Source organism: Frieseomelitta varia, unplaced genomic scaffold (genome assembly GCF_011392965.1).
Source record: "Frieseomelitta varia isolate USP_RPSP 00005682 unplaced genomic scaffold, Fvar_1.2 scaffold_277, whole genome shotgun sequence".
In the NCBI taxonomy this organism is placed as follows: Eukaryota; Metazoa; Arthropoda; class Insecta; order Hymenoptera; family Apidae; genus Frieseomelitta; species Frieseomelitta varia.
The window spans coordinates 357531-382501 of record NW_025110009.1 but is presented as its reverse complement, the minus strand read 5'-3'; the positions used below and the strand labels follow the sequence as shown (position 1 = coordinate 382501).

The following is a 24971-nucleotide window of genomic DNA, read 5'->3' as shown; positions in this document are numbered from 1 at the left end:
ATTTAATAAATAGCCCGTCAGATCCAAATGTATTTCACACGCACCAATCAAACGACGAATAATATTCGATTAATCGATCTTTATGCAACACTATCCGATATTTCCTAAACATTTCTAATCGTTAACGCAACACGTCCCAAGACCAAATCCTCGTCCGACTCGTACAGAAACGAACACTACGCAACCACGTTTGCCGTTGACAGGGATTATCGAGATTAATAAAGGATTTCGACGCGACGAATGGAGGAGTCGAGGAATTAAATTGGTCACGAGGAAGATAGCGGAGCGAATGGAGTACACGTCGGGATTCGGACGCGGAAGTTGCGGACAGATACTTTTACCATGAGACGGATTGGATCCCTTGAAACGAAACGAAACGAAACGAAACGAAACGGATTGGATTTGAAGTGAAGGCGTCGAAGTTAAGTCTGGCTTTTCGACTGCCTCCCTGCAAGAGAGTGGAATAAGCAGAAAGTAGATTAAGAATGAGAGAGAACCGTGTTTCACGGTTTGTTGCAGTTTCGGCCGAGGGTAAGGAGAGAACGCCGAGTTCTTGATGCGTTCTATTTCCGCGACCCGGTTTCCCAAGTAATCCCTTTCAACGGCTGCTTATTCAACGACTATAAATTTCACTGATACAAGAAAATCACTCAGGGAAATCACGTTAATGGAAGTTCGATTTAACCGTTACTTAATTACGTTTTGTGGACGCGACAATATGTCGCTGGTTGAGTCGTTTGCTGGAGAATTGTGAACACGACGATAGAGTGGCACGTCTCGTTGCACAGAGCGTGATTTTAAAGAGTGATCTGTGAAACGTAACTCGCGTGTAAAATGTTTCTTAAGATTATGCTGTTGCTATGACCAAATTTGATATTCATTCGGAATTTAATAAATAATTAAAAGTGTTGTTAAACGAGACTTGTTGAACGTCGATATAAAGACTGGAATAAATCAAAGAAAATGTAATCGATTGTCCTATTTGAAGAAACTAAATTATGTAACGAATCCTTCGAATTCTTCGAGTTGTGTCGTTTTACTTTATTTACTTTGTTTCATATTTCATACCATTTTATTTCATATTTATCCTTATCGTTTATCCTTATATTTGATTTTGTAACTAAATGTAATTTCCCACCGTCCATGTCTTTGTTATTTCTAAAATGTTATTTCTAAAAATACTTAAATATTATATTTCTTTCTTCTCATTGTTTTATTAACTATTTCACTGGACACATTATTAAATATTATTATTTTATAAGCTATTTTATTGGATTTAACAAATTCTTTCTATCTTTAGCCGTGTTGTGTTAAAACATACCTTTTTGATGAAAAATATATTTATCACACCTTTCCTCCCTGTGGTGTTCAAACAATAAAGAGATATATTAAAACCATAATTTGGCGAAATAAATTCTACTTTCCAAAAAATCACAATCAAGATAACAACGTTTAGATTGAGTATATACGCGGCTCTTTTTTTCCACAAAATTTCTGCCATGAAATAGCTGCCCGAAACAAAAAGCAAAGCAAATATTCCATTTTAAACACGTTTTAATCTTTTCTGTGGCAATATCCAAAGGTACCTCTTCTATTTTACAGCAACACGAGCAACGGCACGGACTACAAGCAGCTTAAATTAATGAGAATTTATATTTTCATTTACTTCGAGCATCACTTGACAATTTTTTAATTTTTTTCAATGCAACAATGCAGTTTTTTTCAAATGGGCTCTTTTATGAGGCGAAGGCGCGTTTGTTCAAAAAAAAAAGACAGCATTACTCCTTTTGAACTTTTTCAAATATACTGTTCTAAATATTCAATCCGAGTTTTATTAACGCGGAACAACTTCATAAAAGGGGCCGACCGTTTGAAGACAGAAAAGACATTCGTCAACTTACGGAGTTTAACAAACTTTCAATGCAGAATTTTCGACAAAGACGAGAGTCTTTCGAAAACGTTTTCGCTCAAAGTGATGTTTGTACGATATTCAAGAAAAAAATAAAACACGATCCATAACTATTAATAATTAAGCTGAATTTTTAGTAACACACAGTCTTCCAAAATTATCTGATTTTGTAAATTATTATAAACGTCATAATATAACACTGTCCATCGAAACGCAACATGGCAAATTTGATAAATTAATTTTCACTCGCTAACAACGTTTGCCTCCTTAAATCGTTGATGCAACGTTAAACGAAACAAGACAACGCGAGAGAAAGATCGAAATATCGAAACGTTCAGTTCAGCCGACTCGTTTTAATCGTCCCACCGTCTGTACCTCCGAGAACCGCCGTTCTCCAAGAAACGGGACAACAGTTCGTCAGCCGTCCGTGCATAAAAGTGCATCGAGATCCATTTGAATTTGACGCGATTCATTTCTGAAGCAGGGTCGTGCATTTCGCGTCAGCAAAGAGGATTACTACCAGTGGCAAGTTAGTCGCCCAGGTACATCGCGATATGAAATTAAATATCGAGAATGACACGTGCGCTGCGCTGTCCATCCATTATCCTCAACGGTTAATAGTCCCGCCGAAATTGCCGTGCGTTTCCACCGTATAATCAAAGCAAATTCCCGATAACCGGTATAACGATGTAAAACGAACACAAGGCGACCGCTTTATTCCATTACCCTTCAAAGCAGGAGTAATGACCCACCCCCGTCGCCCCACCAACACCACCTCCTCCCCCTTTTTCCGTGCACACCATGGTGACCGAGTAAATTGCTTGTTTTATATGCAAATCTCTTTACTCTCTTCGCCGTGGATGGAATTATAGCCACGCGATAAACACGCCGTGCCGCGATCCACGCGATAATCGACACCAAAGTCTCTCGACTAGAGAGGGTGAGATGAACGCGCAACGATAGGGGAAATCGATGCTGTTTGCAGAATCGGTTTGTAACAAGATTCGGCAGATTTTTCAGGGGTAACAAAATGGCGAATGTCACGTGATTTCGTGTGCTTGTATTCCGTTTCGAAAGAATTGGAAATGAAGACCGTGATATTGGAATATGAATATTTAGCCATTTGTGGGAGATTTCAAGATGAATAAAATATTCAAACGACACTTTCTAGAATTGGTTTTTCTTTTTACTAAATCTGTGTTTCAAATTTTACCAATGTAAGCATAATAGTTGCGTCTTATTATTATCTTTGTACATGCATAAAAATTTCTTAGAATAAATGTTCGAACACTTTCACGGAAATTGAGCTCGAAAGAATTTAAATAAAATCTACTACTAGAGCTACCTAAAAAGAAGAAAATTAAATTGTGAGCAACCTAATAATTCACTTTGCAAACACATTGTTATTGCATCGTTCAAAATAAGATAGCAAAACGACTAAGAAACAAAGTAAGAATTTCATCTGACCCGATCGTTCGAACGAAACTTTGTTTCGATAATGTCGAATCTCAGTTCGTAAACGATATGCTGGATTACATATCGCAGATTTTGGAATTTGCATCGCGACGAACAGGCATTTTTAAGCGTGACGATCGTCAGCGATCCATCAGGTAGTAAAAGATTGATCGAAGGTTTCGCGAGTCACTCGACATTCGCGTAGCTGTCAAGAAATATATGTGTTCATCGTAGAGTATTACCGTCGAAGAAATTAATTCGCTGATAATCGATGATACTATATTATCCTCGAGATAATGTGAAGCGACTTTCAGAGGATATGGAGCAGAAAAGATAGCTAAGACTTGCTGGAGGGAACTTAACCGTAAAGGGAGCCTACAAAGTCTTGACAAGTCTCGCGTATGTACACTGTGTTTCTAGAAGAGTGTACACATGTTTACGAAAGGCGGTGCAAAAAAGCAGGTGATTACCGAAACAGGTGTGTGTTCCGACTCCCTCGAAGCGGGACTTGCAAGGAAACCCCAAACTTTACACCTTGCAGCGACAAAAATGAAATTTGTTTCGTTCATCGATACTTTATTTCTCATGATTCATATATTCTTCGAACGTATAATAGTTTCCCTATTACACTGACTCTGCGAGAATCCTCCACAGCTGCGTTATTATGCAACAGTTGCAAGAGCGAAGCGTATTCTCGCAGCGTCTAATGGGTCACGATTTTTAAAGGTATCGCCAACAGAGAGGATCCGCTTTTCCATTGCGCGCCGCATAGAAAGCATTGGCAACGAAACTCCAGATCGTACTCCGAAGTCTATCTAAATCCATTACTGGTTAAGCCAGACCGCTATCCGTTACGAGAGATCGATCCCCCGACAACTTGCGCGAATCTGCATTTTGTTTCAATCGACATTGTTGGAAGAAACTACTCGATTAAATTACGAGGAGAAAACGAGAAAACGAAGGAGGGCGGGAGGGGGGAGGGCGAATCTTCTCCTTTAATTCTATTTTAAAGAATGATAACAAAGCAAATGAAAGCTAAATCGAGAAAGAGAGGGAGAAGGGGAGATGCAACGAGAATACGAAATGCTGGGCAAACATTGAACAAACCAGAGAACTCCGTTTGGTCTGTTTCGATTATAAAGTGAAGTTCCTTCGTTAGCTGAAAAGAGATGTAAATAACATCGTATATATTATCCGCGTTGAGGGTTATAAATCGTCAGGTAACCGCCATAAATCGAGGCAAACTCCTTGTTGGTGAGTTCTTGCTCGTAGATATTTTATGATCAAGCGTTACACTGGACACTGCGGCTTTCTCAGCAGTTGGTAATCATCTGGGAGCGAATCCTTGGGCGAAATTACGAAATTAGAATTTTCCATACAAATTAGAAACTTTCGTTTAGTCCTGCACAATGTGTTCTGAACGAGCCTTGATTCACTAATTAAAACACAACATAAGTTGTTCTGTATAATAGCGCTATATTAATAATTTGTGGCAATTGAGGAATTTACACTGGTCCTGGTAATTGAGGAATTGCAACTAGGGAAAGTTTTATTTTGTCTCGTGCTTGTAATATAGAAATTGGGCGACATATCGATACAATAATTACGAGTCCCCTGGAGAACTACCAGAAAAACATTCAACTCTAACCAACCTTGGATCCTTTCTAAACCCTACCGAATGTGTTGGTCGGCGCCCAAGCTAAAACGTAACTCATCCGCCGAGTCCGAAGACTCTCGCTCGCGACGTGGGCTTATCACTACCCCCGAGAGACCAACCCAATCGATTGACAACGATGGGCGAACCCACCGTGGGTTCATGTGTCAACCTCCTCGATACCAGTGATAAAGATCATACCTTTCGCAGACAAGTCTGCTTCCCAGGAGGTTCTTGCAAACCTCGGCCTGGGTAGGACCAACTCGGGTACGTGAGGTCGTCACTCCCCAAAGACACGTCACCGGCAAACCGATGCGGTCCCCCTGCGTGGATTTTTGTGTAAATTCATACTTTTAAGGATATAATTAAAAAAAAAAAAAAAAGAAACTTGGATAGAAAATTATTTTACAAAAACTATAGAAAACTATAGAAAGCTTCAGATATTTTTCCATATTTCTCCACGTTATGTGCAATTTTACAATTTTAAATTTTTCACAAATACACAAAAATCCGCAGTCGAGTAATTAGAATATATTGCAAATTGTACTTTCGTAATATTATGGTCCAGGCTAGCAGTAATCAAATATAATGGTAATTGAGGGGTAGAAATGGAAATGGTACGTGGTAGAGTTTCATTTATCTGAAACTTCATTATTTGAAACAAATTTTAGTCAGTGCCCGATCAAATAAATTTTAATAACTTTTGCTAGCTGAATTCACTTAGTTGAACTTCTATTATATACGGTTGTACAACTAACTATTACTGATTAATTATGTAAACCGCAAATTGGAAAATGATACTATTGTACTATTATTGCGGACTATCGTTAATTATTAAATACATTATCAAGTAGATATTAAGCATTAAATATTTCGAGAATAATTGCAAACGAGAACTTTCATTTTGTATACTTAAATAAACATGTTTAAGAAATATTGTCATTTTTCTGGAATTCCTATACTTTGCTGACTATAAAAATTTTTTAATTCTTCGTTTCTCTTTTCACATATTCGAAATTTGACAAATATACGTACATATATGGATCGCAATGATTCACTGTATATAAAATCGTGAAGTTAATATTCAACTGACATTTATTTTTCATAAAAGCGCAACGTTGGTCTGATTAATCAAAACTAGTTTTTTCACAGGTATTTCTATCGATCACCGCTATCGTTTAGTTGAAATAAGCCAAATTTAACTAGTTTTATCTAACGGCATACAGATCAATTCTCGAAATTAAATAAATGCCGGCAAAAGAGATTTATTTAAAAAAATGTTGACTCTGGAAATTGAATTTCAGTAAAAGGAATTTTAACTCCAACGTATAGAAAAAAAATTGAACATCAAAACTCAATGAACACATTCTACGTGTAGTACTGTATCGTTTCTGTGTTTCTCAATATCAGCAACTAATACTAGCTTCGCAATGAGACGTGCTGTTAATCATAAAATGAAATAAACATGGCATGTGTAACTTTGAATTCTTCTCTTTCAAAAGATATCGATAAAGTATTGATAAGACGGCGGAATTTTCTCATTTTATGTCTCTAAACTACAGTTCAAACTATCGTGAACAAAGTTAGAATTCAAATATCCTCATGTTTCTGTCGATACGTTTACTTTGATGTCCGAAATATATTTGGAGTAACATGCGACTAACTTTACGACATTCCAGTGTTGTGTACAAATACTTTGTGCTTGCGTTCTTCACGTTCGATAAAAAAAAAAATCAGAATGAGTGGAGAATAGAGACATATGTATGAACTTCTTGGGAACCAAACTGACCAATTTTACCATCATTCTTTCGTTTGAAAAATAAAAAAGTTCTGGAACGACCCGCCAAATTTGTACATGACAGAAAATAAATGAGCAAATTTCACAGATATTTTTATACACGAGTGCTGACGGTGTGATAATCTATTTATATAATATTATACAGATCAGTATCGAAGCATAGGTGAGTACATAGTTGTGTAAATTCAGTACTTATTCAGTAAAATCGTGATTCTTGAATTTCGCTGCTAATGAAATGTTTAAACATTTCCATCGACACGCGCAATATTTAAAAAAAAAAACAGAAAAAATGTCCGAGCACGATCGTGAGGAACTAATGTTCAAAGCAACATACTCCTGAAATCCCCGTGTATCGCGTAGTTCCGTCATATTTACGGTTATTCATCAATCAGTAACTCGGCATACGCGTAACAATTGCCGCTCGAACCGAGGAAACCGAGTAATACGTTTACATTAGTTTGGGTCCGTTTATCCGGCCGAGTTAATTATAAATCCAGCCGCAACGGGGTTGCGAGCCAACGTGCAGCAACGTCGTTGAAAACGGTAATGAGGGGATACGGGGGGGAGGTATACGACCGCCGAAAATCCTATGGGCCAACCGAAACCGGCGCATTATTCACAATTCGGCGGCAGTTTGCGGGAGGAATTTTGCAGCCAGGTGCTTCCTCGTGAAAAGTTCACTCCGCGCCGTGCAGCTCACGTTCGTTCACGACTGAACTTTTCAAGCTCGAAACTCGAGCCTCGCTGTTTTTCTCACGCGTCCGCCTATCGCTTCCCAAGCGAATAGTTTCGCCATTTTTTCGTTGCTCTCCGAGGCGCGCCGTTACTCGTTACCCCCGAACCGATGTCTTCCTTTTAAACGAACTCGTCGTACCTCGTGTCCCTTCTTTCTTGTTTCATTTTTTTTTTTTCTCTCTTTTCTCTCCGTCTCGTCTTTTTCCTTTCACGGTTCTTCTCTCCCTCTCGCGCGCCCTCCTGCCCCTCATTTTACTTTATTTCGTTGCTCTTTTTCCGGTCGTCGGGCACCGAGCGTTCCTCGCGAAGATACTCGATAATAAATCCTGCAGAGTGATTTACGAAGCGATCTCTACTCCTCCGTCTCTCCCGAGTCTCGCTCCCTCGCGTTTCTCGACACGTTGCCTCGCGCAGTTTGCAAATTAATAACGCCGACAACGATAGGTTCTGTTATGAGGCTCTAATATTAGATGATTACGAAATTAAGTGTTGCCGGGCTGCGATGCGTTCTCGCAAAGCGAACCGAATGATTATTAAAAAAGTTGCTCCAGCGACGCGAAGCTGTTGTTTCCGTCTCTTGCCGGCGGCAAGATTTATTTTTCCCGCCCGGTATTCGCGTTCCGCGACTCTCGAAAGGCTTTCATCTCGGTTCGTTTCGGTTGCGCGTTTTTGACATTGAAATTGAGTGATTGTTCTTCGCGCGCGAATGATGATTGAAATTCCACGGTGTTTTTTTATCGGAAAATTCTTTTGAAAAAGTTGAATGAAAATTTAACACAGAGGACTGCAATCAGTGTAATGCCATCAAAATCTTTAGTCAATGAAAGTATTTGATCAGTACAATGTGGTATAATCACTTATGGGAAATTTGAAACTGTAAAGATTGCAAAGCACTAATTATGATATTCAATGAATTCCCACTTAAATTCAAATTCATTAGTTGCGCTGCTAACAATTTAAATTTCCACCCATCCAATTTAAATTTCTGCCTATACTGAATAATATTTGATCATATCTATTCAAAGTCTGATGTCCTTTCGAAATTACGTTCGAAATGTTCATCAGATACGCATGCAAGCATTTGACTGTTTTGTCGACGAGTTTTTATGCAATCCAATTACAACTACTCGTTGTGTACAAAATTACGAAATCGTCATTTGAATCACTCGTCCCTTCCTCAACTTCCGAGAAATAATAATATTAGTTGACATGAAAATGGTAATTTGAAGTGGTTTCACCATGTATTGCGTTCCATTTCGACGGCGTTATGTGCTTGCAATTTCGGTACAACGGTCACGCACGTAAAAAGCACATTTCGCGCGGCGTCACGCGATTTTTCGACCTGCCACCAGAGCACGGTTATACGATTCGCGAAATTCAGACGACGTACAAATGGCGTCGTCGATCGCCGTTACGTGATTTATGAAATTCGTTTTCACGCAATCGTTTTGTGTATCCTGTTTTCTTTCTTTTTTTTTTCTCCCTTTTTTTCACCCCCTCCATATTCATCGCGATCGATATCATCGCGCGCGACTGATGGAAATTTTCTAATTGCCAAGTCTCGAATTTCCTCAATGCTTGAAGCTACGTGGTGGCTTTAAATCGCCTTTGTATTTTAAATAATTAAAATAAAACTATTTCCTTTTATTATTTTAAAAGCAATCGATACGAACAAAAATGTACAAATATCCAAAATATAATACTCTCGTATGATATTAATTTGACACGTGATGGCATAGATCAATTTCAATTTGCGACGAATAATCATTGGGATGATCATTAGAAAACACTATATGAATTAGTCGTCGTAGTATTTACAAAACTCCCCTTACTGCTGAGAATTTCTGTTGTTACTGAAACTGAAGTTGTTCACAAAGATTCAAGTAAGTTTTACAGAGACGATAAATTACACGATGTAACGAAACAAACTTGGCACGCCGTGTTCGTCTTATACTGCGCTGCAATCTCCAGCAACGATAACAGAGCACAAAGTGAGACAAGGACAAACTGATACGTTCTTCAGTTTTAAATTCTTATAGTCTTTCATTTTAGTATTTGGGGAAGTTTGTCGCGGGTATAGTGCTGGATAAATAATTCGGACACGTATCGTTTGTTAACACCTTTATTTGATATCACGATCGACGTGGAAATTCGTTCGCGGCGTATCGCAAAGTTTGGATGCACTTAAATGCAACCCGGAATTTCCGTCGCGTTCTTATCTTTTTTTTACTCGGAGGCCGTACACTTAATCTCTCGACTGCTCTTTTTTATCTCTCGTCTTCGGAGCTTTTTGCTCCGAGGAAAACTCGGTCCCCGTCTCGGACATCCCTAATTGGCTAAACNTTCAATAGCGTCGCCGCCACGTGAGTCGTAAATTCTTCTAACTTTGTTGTCTGAGAAAACGTCTTTTCTCCGACATCTGCTAGCCGCTACAAGTAAAATTATTTAATTATGCGAGAAATGTAATTATAAGTTAAAATTAAATTTTCGAATAACCTCAGATTGTGATGTAAGCTTTATCTACAGAAAGCTTCGATCCAATGCACACAACATTGTGAAAGAATTTTTCAATCTGAGGTCCCGAAAAATTCCTCTATTTTTAATACTGTTCTTTCATATTCTATGTCAGTAAATCTATATTCTATATTTCTATATCAGCTGTCACGTAACACTTGGCACAATGTGTACACGAATGATATCTCGAGGGAAGTATCTTCCCTTTTCGTATTTCTCCTGGGATGGTGTCGCGTAATTGCAGCTTCTCCTTACTTCCAACATTCATACCGCGTTTTCTAAACCCTAAACGTTCAAGTTGAACGTGGTAATTGTTCATCGTTCATTTCCTTTGATTGGAATCGAATCAATGTAACTAGCAACCATTATATTAATAATTAAGCGAACTTTTATGCACATCCATATTTTTACAAACGTAATTGAAGAAACAAAAATTAAATAAAAATTATAACCATTCTTGTATGTCGGACGATTGTGAAAAATTATGACGATATTTTGCTTAAAAATATTAAAAATTACAACGATTATTCTGTTGTAGATATTATTTTCGCTGCTACAAATTTCGCATAAATTTATAAAAATATACAGTACGCAAAATATAAATGAAAATTTACATTTATGTAGTATTTCAATCTTTTACCTATGTACGTAATTTTTATGTACGGACTTGTGTGATTCATTGAGAATTCTGTATTAAATTATATTGTCTTCCACAAGAATGAACCAATAAATTAATAACTCTATTGACGTTCATACATATTTCCTTTAAAATAAAATGCAAACGAATAAAAAAGTTTTTCAATAAAATTCTTTGATAAAATATGTATGTATTAAATAACTACTACTTCTCAATGTAGCCATCGATTATCTGCAAATAATTGCGCCAACGTGAAAGCAATTTTGTAGTATTCGATGATACGCGAACTATTATATCAATTAATAACAATTCAGTTATATCATCGAACGAAAGGAAATATGCATGTACGTCACTATACACTTCATTTTCGTTGAGTTCTAGTTGATGGAAAACAAAATTGCTTTAAATGGCAATTGCAAGTGCAATTGAAATTTTAACAAAACACTTAAACGAAGGAAAATATATCTCCACGTAACCATTATTTATATTTTATCGAAAAAACACGATATCAATTTATTATCTGGTGTAACAATCACCATTTGTTCTATCGGTGTTAACAATTTCACTGTTATTATATTATTAGATCAGAACAATTGACTCCTACAAACTGACTTTCTCAACTTGTTTTCCTTTTTTTTACAAAATGTATATTCGTAAATACAAACACGCTACGAAGTGAAAAGTTTCACAATATCATTCACGACAAATTTCAATTCAATTAATAGCGAATAGTTAGTTGAATCTCAACACTATAAAACATTTCTATCTATTCTATACTATCTATTCTATTAGTTGTTACTAAACGAAGTGTAATTACTAGTTTAACTAATGAAAAGTAATTTTCTCCTGGAAACTGACATTTTTTACATTTCTATCATTATCAGAGCACAACAGCAGAGATCCTATTTAAACTTGGCCCGAATGAATATTTCAAAAAGATATTACGTCGATAAAATCTGAAACGTTAATGCCTCTGAAATATTAATTCACACCTAACCAACACCGAAATGCTAAAATATCCCACCCGATAAAACGGGAAATTAAAAAAGAAAAATACAAAACAATTCTCGCAAGGAATAACTCACGTCTCTTTAATAATTTCTACGGTAAAGAGAGATTATCGCATTTCAAATTTGGCCAACTTTAGAACTTAACTCGGAATATTTTTGCTGCCTCCCTCCCCCAACGGATTAAAACTCAACGTTCTTTATGCCCGAACATAATTAATCGAAACGGAGCGAAACGGCGCAGAAGTTTTATGAAAAAATCACGACTCGAAACATTGTCTCCGCTCAACGAGCGACATAAAATTTGAAAAGCTCGATTCCCCATCGCGTGCGTTTTAAATATTTCAAAGCGTTTTTCCTTTCTTTCTTTCTTTCTCTTTTTTTTTTTTTTTTGCAAGTGGTACTAAGCTGCACCACGCGAACACCGTTTCACGGATAACGTCATCTCCTTCCGCGTATTCGCCACCGCTTCCGCCGAGGTTTGTATTCACTGTTCCCTCTTTATTCCTAATCAAGGAACACCTATGGAGCGCGGCGTTCATGTTCTATGAACTTTCACCGACCGCGGTAGAAAACTTCGGAAACGGAAGCAGTTAAAAGATAGAAAGTCCGCTGCCGCTGCCGTCGCTGAAAATTATTTCAGTTGTCCGTTTATTTAAAATTTGTCGCGACAAAGGAAATGCAACGTTGCCCGTTAGAAGTTCTGGTGAGCGAATTAACCCTTTGTCGAATAATTTACGTGGAACATTTTGATCTGAATGTTCATATAGCTGAATGCGTGTTTTCGAAGAAATAGAAAATGAAAATGAAGTGGCTGGAGAGGGCACGAAACGATCTAAGATACAATAACAGAGTTTTCTACATTTGAGGGAATAAAAGCTCAAGATTGTACGGTTAATAAAATTTTTGTAGAATTATTATTTCCGTGATGTCGATTGCATTAATTATTCAAACGGAGACGGAAAGAACTGTCAATTTGTTCGGATGTATGTCGAAAAATAGTTATTGACCTGTCTAATTTTTAATTTGATTCTATGAAATTACGTACGTCTCAGCATTTTTAGACCACTGAAAAGTCATTACTTAATTATTTTTCTACGCTTTCATAAAATGAACTATTTTTGACTATTAGGTCATCAACTTTGCATAATTACGTTATTCTTATGTTTCAAGCCACCAAAGATTTTTTCTAAATTTCTCGAATTTTTCGTTATAAAAAGAACGTGCCTTTATCTACCGTATTTTTGTTACGTATATTAGCAAATGAAAAGTTGATTCATCCCGAAATTTAATTAAATACAATTCTTTCATACGTTCGATCAACATTGTAAAGTCTGATATCGCGTATTTCTGTACGTTATTTGTCGCAAATACGAAAAACATTGATAAATTAATGGCAGAGAAAATATCGATTACTACAGTAAATGCTCTGTTCGAATAACAATGTGTTCGATTGGTAAAACATCCGGATATTGGAATATTTGGATAATGGGAGCTCGTATCTGTACATCAGGTTCTAGAATTGATAAGTAAAAATAATTCTAAACGTTTCGAGGGGTGAATTGTTCTTTTGTCAAATTTACACGAAATATTTTCATTTGAATATTTACGTTCGGATGTGTATTTACGAAACAAAAAATGGAACTAGAACTACGTATGTACATATATAGGAACGTGAAACGATTTGAAAATGCTATATTCGAATCTCGATACGCGAAAGTTGTTCTAAACGTTATGGAGAGTGAATCACCTTTTTGTCGAGAAATTTACATGCGATATTTTCATTCGAATATTTACGCATGTTTACGAAATAGAACATGAAGGGTGCACGTATGTATGTATGCACGTACAATGTGTGTACGATTCAAAACATCACATTGAAGCGAATCATTCATGAGAATTTTATGACTGTATAAATTATTAAAAGCGAGGAGAATGTTACGTTTTTATAGAATATTATATTAATTCTACAATAGTATCTTCAGATAATGTAAAATAATATAAAACATAACATAACTGCAAATAACAATTTGCAATTATGACACTGAACTATACAAATTGAATTTGCAATATTGAATAGATTGAACATTGAATAAAAATTAAAATTTGTATCACGTTTTTATTAAATTCTTTTGAACGCTTGTTCTCGGCGAAAAATTTATATTAAAAGTCATTCATAATGCATATTTAACGACAAAAATCAGTCGATAATAGCGTAAAAATTCATATAAGTATTTCTTTATTAAAAATCTGTAATACGTTTTATTATGAAATACTTCTGCAAAAAATATAATAGATACATATCTTATTTTTGAAAAAAGCTAATTCTCTTTGATACTCTAAGATTATTAGTGCATCAAGAGTTTAGTGCACATACAGTTGCATATAATAAATATGATACACTTGTATATAGATTTGTTTATTGTAAGCCGAATATAATAATTCTGATATACTTATCAAATAGAATATATTACACAACGAAATATTCTAATGAGTAGCATATGTATGGCTTGCTTGTTAAAAATCATTCGATATCGGGGCTCTTGAGGAAAAGAAATAGCTAATAGGAATATTTCGTGAAATATAATAAACCCAGCTACCAACTAAGATCGATACTTGCGATCCAAGCATATTACCATCAAATTTTTACACGACTATGCGTTAATTACAAAGTTTTGCCATGCCATAATGTAGAAAATTTATTAGTCTTACATCCAAAGATGGAAGGTAGCCAGAAATACTAGCTACTTCCGTCTTAATTTATTGCACACACGTACTGCTTACGTACATATATAGCAGAGATACTTTTACGAAAACCGTGTCGTGTTACACACGGTACTATAGCCTTTCTGTAATAAATCTCTGTATGCGCTAGCAACAGTGTATAAGTCAAATTTCAAATTTTAAATTAACTTGTCATTGATATTCTTAAATTTTTTTTTAAATATTAGGTTGTGCAATAAGTTTATATTTTGAAACTACATTTTCGAAGAATATATCTATTTAATACATGGAAAATCACAAAAAAAGTTTCCGCGCTTCACGTTAAAATTTATTCAGCTTCATACAATTTTAATAGCGAGAACCGTCAAAAGATAAATGAACGAAACTGTTTTCCTTTGTATTAATAATAAGTGTTTTTTTTTTAATTATTTACTAGCTTTCTATCTTGAAATTCTGCAACGTTAAAAAATTTTTTTAAGAATATTGTATAACTGTGTAAAAAATTGATAAAAAGAAAAAAATAGAATTTAATCGTTATTCGTACACAAATATGTTGACACGTAACAAAACTATGTACAAAACTATTCCAATTGTCAAGAAATTATTAATCGTATGATGTATTAATTTTCATCGCAATTTGTGTCGAAACGCCTTCAAAGAGGCGGGTCTCAACGTATAATGTACTAATTATTATATGTCTATGTGCAATTTAATATATATATATTTCATTTCCTCTAATAACCGTCTATATGCTGGTGAACATCGTTTAACACACGTACAATGCCTATAAATTTTACTCATTACCTTCATTGCCCGGATTAATTAAAACTTTGCAACATATCGATTAATTCGTGATATAAAAGCTAATGAAATTTTCACGTGCATCTTTTCTTCTCTACGATCGACATTGCCAACTTTGCACTCATTCACTAGATGTTTAATTAATTATGAAACTCACTTTCTCTTGCACATTTAATTCGAGATTTTTAAATACATGGTAAAATTAACGTAAAAAGAATAACTTTTGCATTAACACTGTACAATGTAACTTTTGGCAAGTTAAACTGTGAATTTATAACAGTTGTTATGTTCAAAATCTTCAGACACTTATTATTTTTAATGCACAGTATTTTCTATTTACACTGTACAATACAAGCAAACTTGCAAGCCCATGAACCTCAATTTATACTAAATTCTTTACTAAATGAATGTCTTTTAATTTCTACATTGCATTCTCAAACCGTAGTCAAACTATAAAATATTGTCATATCAATCATCAATCGATTAATCTTATTAACTTCCAAAATGTTTTACGTAACACAAAGTTCCCGTACAGTAGTACAAGCGTTTGATTATTTCCACCGAGCCGCATTATGCGACCACTTCTCTGGCTATAGACTGTAGTTACGCAACCGAACCAACTCCGAACTCGTTCATCAAGAAACAAACATTGCGAAACCCCGTCGCAACGTCCACCGAAATAAGTACTTATATACCTCGACACCGTGGGGAAAGGGGAACGCGACGCGCGTGTCCATGGCGTTGCCCGAGTTCCTGAGGAACAGGAAGTCCACTAGCTTTGATTTCGAAGCCGCAGCACGTTACTGCCAATTATTCAACGTATACATTGTCCCATTGTGAATCAGTCGAGAGATGGTGGTCGATTACTGCATCCGAAGTGGAGCCGTTATGTCAATTTGCATAATGCATCGATTAAATAAACGGGTTGCGGTGCCGTACGATGTCGTAGAGCACGGAAACCGAAGCTATGCCCGGCCCGCAAAACAACTATTGACAGCCGAGTTCTCCACACTGTCCACGTATACCGTGCACCGACCTCGTCGAACACGTTGAAATTAACGCGCCCTCCTCCACCTCCACTCCCCCCCCCCCCCTTCCCCCCATCGTCTTCTTTTTCCATTCCTTCGAACCGATTTCTATGTACCTCTGTTTCACGTGAGCGCAGATACAGACGTCATACATTAAACGAAGGATCACTTGAAACTTTCAGTATTTTCGATATAAAGTTAATGATTGAAAATTGAACAGATCGAAATCGACGAAATCTCTGCAACTACCAAGAATCGTCCACGTGAACTGAAAGATGATACATTTCAATTCTCTACGACGTCGTGCGACTCGAAAATTGAATGCCTTTCTATCCACAGCTGTATTTTATCGATGCATCATTGCAAAAACGCTAAATGAATGATTTATAATCGCTATTAGTTATCAAACTTTGAGTAGAAGTTAAGAGTTAGCTTCAGCAGAAGTTAACAGTTAACCAGAATTTCGTGTAAGAGTTATTTATTCACACAATTAGTTATTTACTCACGCAATTTTGTTTTTTTTTTTTTTTTTTTTTTTACAGGCGTACGCAACAATTGAAAATCGCGTGTAGAAAATCAGAAACATGCTATCAAGCTGAAAAGACGATCGCTAAAAATCGTCCACCTATAAGGTTTCCTTGAAAAACGTGTATTGAAGACTACGCTATGTAAAAGATATAAAAATACATGAAAAGATTCTATATCATAAACGCGCATAATAAATAAAAAGGATGCAACATCAAAAAATTTCTAACAAATAATTATTTTATCATGTTATTATTGATTACAAGATTTATTATGCAACAGTCCAATTTTAACGAAACACTCGAAGAATTTTCCTCGCGTACATGCACGCACTACAAGAACACGAATCTTTAATTCCTCGATACGCGCATTTTATTACAGGTTGGAATCCGCGATCTCTAGTTTCTACTCCTGTTCGACGTTGTCAGTCAGCGTGCACGCGCGGCTAGCCTCATCACGGGCCATAAATGCTTCATAACAATTATGAGCCTGCCGACAGCGTCATTACGGATGACTGACACCGCGGCCAGTTGTCTTTCGGCATTAATTGGAAGCGTAATTGCAACGATCGCGCGCCGTTTCCCCGCGTAACGTTTTGACGGATCGCGTTGAACTCTCGTCGCGATCAATGAGAATTTTCGGTAAGGGGTTGACAACCCTTGACGCGATTATTCGCCGGGCCAAGTTGCATTCGGCGATCGATGAATTTTAATTGGAAATCTTCCGTCGGGGGTTTATTATCGGTGGCGACGATGAATATTGGATGGTCGGATAGTCGGAAATTCCAAGGAGCAAGTTTCTTTCAATTTTAGAAGAGGTGCATTAATTGTATTTATGATGTAAGTTTCATATCGACTGGTTTCTATTTCACGGGTATCTGTTCCGATTCGTTTTCAGAATACAGAGTCAGAGTACAACTTAACAATTGTACTAGATTAAAACAGGAAAAAGAAAAGAATGTAAAAGAAGTGTAGAAATGTATGAAATGCAAAGATGTATAAACTATGAAATAGAATGTTTATTGTAACAGTTAGATACACGAAGGAAATTTCTATTCAGGTTCTATTCACAAAAATACAAAATACAAAATGCCAAAGAAATTTTTAGAGTATTTTATACATTACATTAATAAGTTCATGATTTAAATGAAATAATTCATCGTAAATATCTTAAAATATAACTATGTAACTTCCGATATATTTCAGTGTTAGAAAGTTTCTCGATCAGTTATCGTAAAATAACAATTTATGACTCAAAGTAGGAAAGATTTAATCAGGGCAGAGAAACTTTGCGAAGTTGCGGCTGAAAAATATTCGAACCACGCGTATTCTTCCCGTCGTATATTCGAAAAATAGTGGAAAAACTACAAGAAATTGTAAGTTCCATTAAATCTTGTTCGTTTGTAAATCGCGAGACAATGAAATTATTAACATTACGATAGTGAGTCATGATTCTCAAGTAAATTTTTAATATATATATGTGTGATCTTAGGCACAGCTATTAATAAGATATTAATTTATATAAATCCATGCCGTTATGAATCAATAAAGAAATGAAACCTAAACAAAGACTTGTATCTTCATCCACATTTTATCTACTGTATTATATTTTACTAGAAATTACATGGAATTTCACGTTCACAATAAATCACGTTAAATTTTGTATACGATCTAAGGAACAACTATTAAAGAATTGTCATCAATTTATTAAAGAAACGAAACCAACAAAATAATAATTTCTTTCGTCTACTAAATATTACAGTGTTTGCTACATTTTGTGTACACTCTACACATTCTTTCACCTTTAATTTAATTTTTCATAAATCTAAATATTAAATATCTACAATGTACCAATTACAAATTAATTTAAACTTCATCGTGCTCTCTATCAGAGCCATGTTCACAGACAATGGAGATATTAATTTATATGACATATACTATCAAGATTAATAGAGCATCCTTGCTGTCTGTGACGATCGAACATCAAAGACGAAGATGAATTAATTCGTACTGCGTACAATCGTAATCCGACGAATGATCGGATTGTATTTCGTCATTGACACATTCAAAGAATATGAAACATTTTTATGGATTACGTAGGATTTATTAAAGAACTAATATCACTAAATATTCGTGAGACATAATATAATAACTCCAACACAATGAATGTCCAGCAGATTGCACTCGAAAGTGAGAAACGGTCCCATTGAGAAATTTTTCCAAACCGGTGAATAGAACGCGGAACTACACATCCCTCGATTTAACACATTTAGACTTCCCTCAAGAGAAAAATATTGAAAACATTAAAAAATATTGTCCATCGAACGTCAATCACACTGCATGAAATAACAACGAAAGATTATGGAGTCGATGAAATAAAAATAAATCCTTGGATAAGACATACAACAGTACAGTAGAATTTTTTTCAGTATGAAATGAATTTTACGAATTTTACGAACGCAGATTTAGTGATTAAAAATTCTATTCAACAATATTTATCAGTCTGTTTAACCCTCCATCTAGATTACGAAAATAATCTACTAACGACAATTAATTAAAGACTTTGATTGCAATAATTTTGCAAAGACGAGCATAATGCAGCACTAAATACGCTGAAACATACTACGAAGAATAAAAACAGAAAATAAGAAAGATATAGAAATATTCAGTTTCTTAGATTAAATAATTTTTTAACTAGTTTCCACTTTTTAAATTATTCTCTTGATAATATAAAATTGCACAAGAGTCCGTAGTCTTGTCATAATAAATCATTGCTCGGCCCTTAATGGGTTGATGAAACATTAAGAGAGATGAAGGGAAGACAAATCTTTCAAAGCTATAGGAAGCACTCCAAAGGAAAACAATTTATTCCTTCAATGTCTAAGAAACGAGTGAACGATGATGTTGAACATTGTGGAAAAAAGGTTATTCACTTCGTGAATACAATTCATATATTACTCCTTTCGTAACTCATAAACGCTTTTATTTCATAAAAGTTAAAAATATTTTCATTCGAAACACATAATGAAAACTCGTTGTAATTCAACAGCACGTATTATTGGAGAGTCTAAATATCTTTAAGTTATTTCATTATATATTTTAATTACATTTTCTCTGGCTACTATCGAGGTTCACTATATTATGTATAAAATTGGAATATAAAGTTTCAATATCACAAACTGAATTAGAAAACTAGAAAATTCTAACGAATCGTTAAATTATTCGCACTCAGAATCGACAAGATACTAAAAATCGGTTGAAATCTACTTCCAAAATTGCTTACAGCTTCGTGAAAATGTCATACCATAGTATGTAGAGTAAATAATAATTAATTTCTGTTCAATTTCTCAAGTTTTTGAAACGTCTAAAAAATTAATATGCCTAAAAGTGGAAAATTATCGATCGAAACTCCTAACTGATAAGTTTTACGTCGCAATAAAGTGCATCACAATTTTAAAGAAAGTAAAACAAAAATTACAAAATAAAAGGCAAAACTGTTATTATATGTTCAAAAAGTAATTTCGTATCTTTTTCGTTTTCCCCGAACGACTATAATTAAACGTATACGGCCACAGTCCGACAAAGTCTAGACGAAATAAAAACAGCTAAAAGATCAAAAAGAACTAAATTGAGTTCGACATTCTAAAGTCAGAAAGACATCGCGTTACAAAAGGAAAATCTAAAAATCTAAATGACGTGAAACAGAAATCTCAAAGCTAAAAAACAAAACAATTATCTGACGATTATCGAAAGAAATAAAAAAAAAAAAATCTATCTTCCAAACATTACCTTCGCATCTTTCTCATTTTCGCCTATTATAAATAATGATATGCGACCACAACGATCTAACAGCGATCTGATGAAACGTAAAAGCAAAAGGATCAACGATATCAACGAAATTTCAAAGTTCGTCGTCCTCGCCATAGTCTAGAAGTCGAAATAAAATAACCGGTCGATAATACTCGCGGTCCTTCCACTTCTAATCGCAAACAGAATTATCGTCGCGTCTTAATTGAACGTTCCTGAGCGAGAGCAGGCTGGCAAATCAGAAGTTTCAATCACTTACTCGGCTCGTCGACGTCGCCAAGGAAAACTTCCGCCGCAACAAACCAAGCCATCGCGCTCATCACCAGAAACATCCCCTTCATCCTGGGACCGGGTGTAACTAAACGGACGAGTCCCGGCGTGTCCCCCTTGTTCCCCGCTGCCGGTATCCAGCAGCCTTAACTCCCAGAATAGCAAGTTGCCAGATATAGGCGATAAGTTTCAATGAATCTAGTTCTCCGATGGGTTAGAACTTCGCTTCCGAACCGATTCCCACCGTCTTCTGGGATTCCTGCACGACTAACCGTCGTGGCACGCCGTCGCGAGAACTTCACACAGCACACTCGTTTCCCTTGCAAACCTCACACAGCGATCTCTCTCAGCTCGTCAACCAATTTTTACCGAATTTTTACCGAACTCTGGGTACTATACTCGAGGTGCATGTACAATTATTTAACACCAAGTTAACCAAGTTATTAACTAAACTCGGCGCACGTTGCACGTTGCGAACTGGCCGGCGATCGATTTAACTTTCGAGAACGAATGGGGAAAACTGTCGATCAACGTTCGAGTTGCCGTGACCGTCAACGATGTCCGACGCACGCACACACATACACATACACGTAGAATAATGCAACACACGCGGCGATACACGGTGCACGACGAGCGAACGCATCGAACGGTGGTTCATTCACGAAACGACCGAACGAGAATGCGGCTCCAGCCGAGGGTGTTCGTCTTTTTTTAAAGTCGTACGGTCATCCCCCTCGGTGCAACCGCCGCTCGCTGCACGTCGTCCTCCTCCTCCTCCTCCTCCTCTTCCTCCTCCTCCTCCTCCTTCTCCTTCTCCTCCTCTGTAAAGCGTCTTGGTCGTTATTAATGGAGCTACTCGATCGGTTAATCGTACGCTCGGACCACGGTCCATTAACGCCCGCTTCATACGCGGTTACACATCACACGGCTTGCCGTCATCGTTCACCGATAATGACGTAACGCTGCCCTTTTTCGCCCGAGTGCGAGTTGCTCGAGTGGCGCGTACGACGCCAAGTTCCAAGCGACGGAAATAGACGGCCCCGACGATGCTGACGGTAACAGAGAACCGGCGCGGTGTCATTAGGGTCCATCGGATGTTATCGCGTCGAAGGGTGCACGCTCTGTCGTCAGCGTACGAGCTTCATGGCTCACCATGGTGTATCAGAATCGTCCCACGTCCGGCGAGAGCGGCGATTCCACCAGCTTCTCGATCACCAGTACGAACACCAGTAAATGCCAGTAAGATTAATATTATCCTCTCTTTTCCAGCGAACGGTTACAATCTCATTTTCATCTTCGATGTAGTTTCACGAGCACCAGTGTGGAAAGTGCTCCTGGCCCCGTTGAGAATAGGGACGTTTAAGGTCGCTTGCTCGGAATCGATGGATTCTTATTCATTCTACTCGGCGAGGTCCACTAGGAAGAACGAGGACGAACGCTTTGATTATATTCGTTTCAGCAGACCTAATTTCCATCCGTTTCACCGTCCCGGTTATCTTTTTCGAAGAGCAAACCCTTGGCGTGCACAAAATGCGAGATGTTACACCAACGCGATGGATTACGAAATTCACGGGGCAGTGATGGTTCTTTTTTTTTTTTTTTTTTTTTTTTTTTTTTTTCTATTCCAGTTGTGTGTCGTTTTACTCGCGAATACAAAGAAAAGTGTAGGTATCGATAGCAAAAGGTCGGCAGTAGCAAAAGTACATAGAATAGAATATCAACGAAATTCAGTGGAAAAAGTCGCGTAATCTCTCCACGTAGTTGAAGGCGCGCTCACTGCTGCGTTGCGGCAGGCCTACTGACAGGGGCAACCGAGCTTTCGGTTTGGCTCGGTACGATTCGTGCGATTTCGCCACCCCTCGGCGCCAGCTTAAACCATTCTCCGACCACTTTTCATACCCCCTCCTGCCGCGCCGTGATCACTACAGGCTATTCCCCTTGTTCAACCCCCCCGGTGAACAGACAAATGTTAGAAAACGGTGCGAGAAGCTCGAAGGTCGTATTTACTATTCATTCGTTATCCGACGGATTAGCGGGTAACGTTTAAAACCGATTACCGGTTATTTAGACACTACGCCACGCGTGTGCCTGTTATGATCGCGTTGTTGAATTGACGTGGATAAAGAATGTTAGGATCGGGTAAATGGGCCAGTGCCAATGACACTCGGTTCGATTAGCTGATCCGAATCGCAATGCGCAGGCAGGCCGTGCTGTTCGATCTCTTCCATAAGTCATCGAACGTTCGTTAATCCGTTCGTTTGCAAATTGTTTAAACCTTTACATTCCCGAGATTTTTTTTCAATACGACTGACTAACAGCAGCAATTTTATACGCGGGAGCTTTTTTGAAATTAAAAGTCATATTTTTATATATAAAAGAGAAAAGACTGTAAATGAGCGTGGATTTTACTTGTATTTGCGGTTTCATGCGTGCACAGTGGAATTCTATTTTTTTTTTTTTTCATTCTTTATTTGCGATAAATAGTATTTCGTTGTACATGAATTTAATTACGAATAACTGTTTGCACAATGTCGATATTGTTAAAATAACATCAGCGGAACGTAATTCTTTTACTTACTGTGTCATACTTTTACTTACTACTGCCATACTTCTCAAACTTGCGCGGACATGAAAGGATTTACGAAGTAAAGAATACAAAATCTTTGGATACGAGATTCTACTATACGTGAATTTGTATTGGAATCTTTAATAAAACTTGAGAACTATTCAATTATGTGAATTACTAGATATAATATGTAAATATTGCTAAATATAAAATAACATATATCTAGCATTAATTGTTATACGCACACACACATATTTAATCTATCTATATTTATCATTCATTACCATCACTTGAAATTTTCAAACAATGACAACTTCTACGTTACCATTTTTCAAAATGAATTTGAAAAATTCATTCAATCTGGTTAGTACATGTAACAGATGTACAAGTTAATTTATGTTGCATTGAAGGTAATAAAAAAAGTTAGAACAGAAACTCTTCTTTTATCCAATGCTGTATCTCTCATTAAACTCATTAGTCAGGAATGCAAATTTAATGTACTGTTATCTCATTTATTTATCGGAAAGCGAAAGAAGATAAAGATTCTGAAAGAAACAATTTTACTTCACGCAAAAATACGATAAATTTACTTATTACTTTTACCAACTGTTTCGTCTACAATCGAAAAATTTATTATTATTATATTATAAAAAAAAAACTGTGTATTAAACTTTCGAGATTTCATTCAAATAATCATCTATAATAAAAGAAACAAGTGTAGTGAAGGAACATTCTAAAAAAAAAATAGATATATATATAATATATATATAAATAGCAGAACATTTAACACAAATATATACTTCATAAAAAAATTAATACGGAGCATAAATAATAATTGCTTTAAATTGTTTTACATATAATTGCTTTAAATTGTTTTACATATAATTGGTGGCAAAATAATTGCTTTATATATAATTAGTGGCAAAATTGAAGCTTATTAAAACATTAAACATTAAAGCTTACTAATATAGTGGATAATTAACTTAACTAAATATCAAATGATGAAATAACTTTATCACCTTCTATATTGCAAATATGTATTTGCAATAAATTTATTTCTATGTATTTCTATATATATTTCAAAATAGTAATATAAGACAAAACACATATATTCAGAAAATCTTTCTATAAGTATTGCAATACTTTTGTGAGCCTCTATACATAAATTTGAAATAAAAGTTCAGTTGTTTGATAAATATAATAACAGAAAATAACAACCTGATTTATTATAATAATTATTGAATTATTATGAAATATTTAACTAATTGTTTAAACTTTAAATTGAAATAAGTATTTGAAAATAAGTAAAACAAGTAATTGAATTAGTTGGTCGACATACGAGCGAAAATGTATTACTCGGAAACTTCGTTATCTTCGCGTATTATATTGAAAATAATAATAATAATAAGCAATTACTTGTAACAACATAATTTTTGAGTTGTGAAATACCTGATAACATTGTACAGACTTATCTAAAGCTCCCGATCAAATGTTTTACAATCTGAACAGTTCCGTGCAACAAGAATGGATAAATACGACATA

The 24971-nt window shown here is 36.0% G+C and overlaps 1 protein-coding gene across 1 annotated transcript in view; it reads right to left on the bottom strand.

The window, feature by feature from the left end:
• LOC122529036 (hemicentin-1-like) overlaps positions 1-21182 on the bottom strand; it is a 71354-nt gene extending 50172 nt beyond the window's left edge. Inside the window, exon 1 of the mRNA XM_043654762.1 lies at positions 20853-21182. Within this exon, the coding sequence (XP_043510697.1) occupies positions 20853-20934 (82 nt within the window). The 5' untranslated portion in view covers positions 20935-21182. The remainder of the gene's footprint in view (positions 1-20852) is intronic.
• Between the last annotated feature and the right edge of the window lie 3789 nt (positions 21183-24971).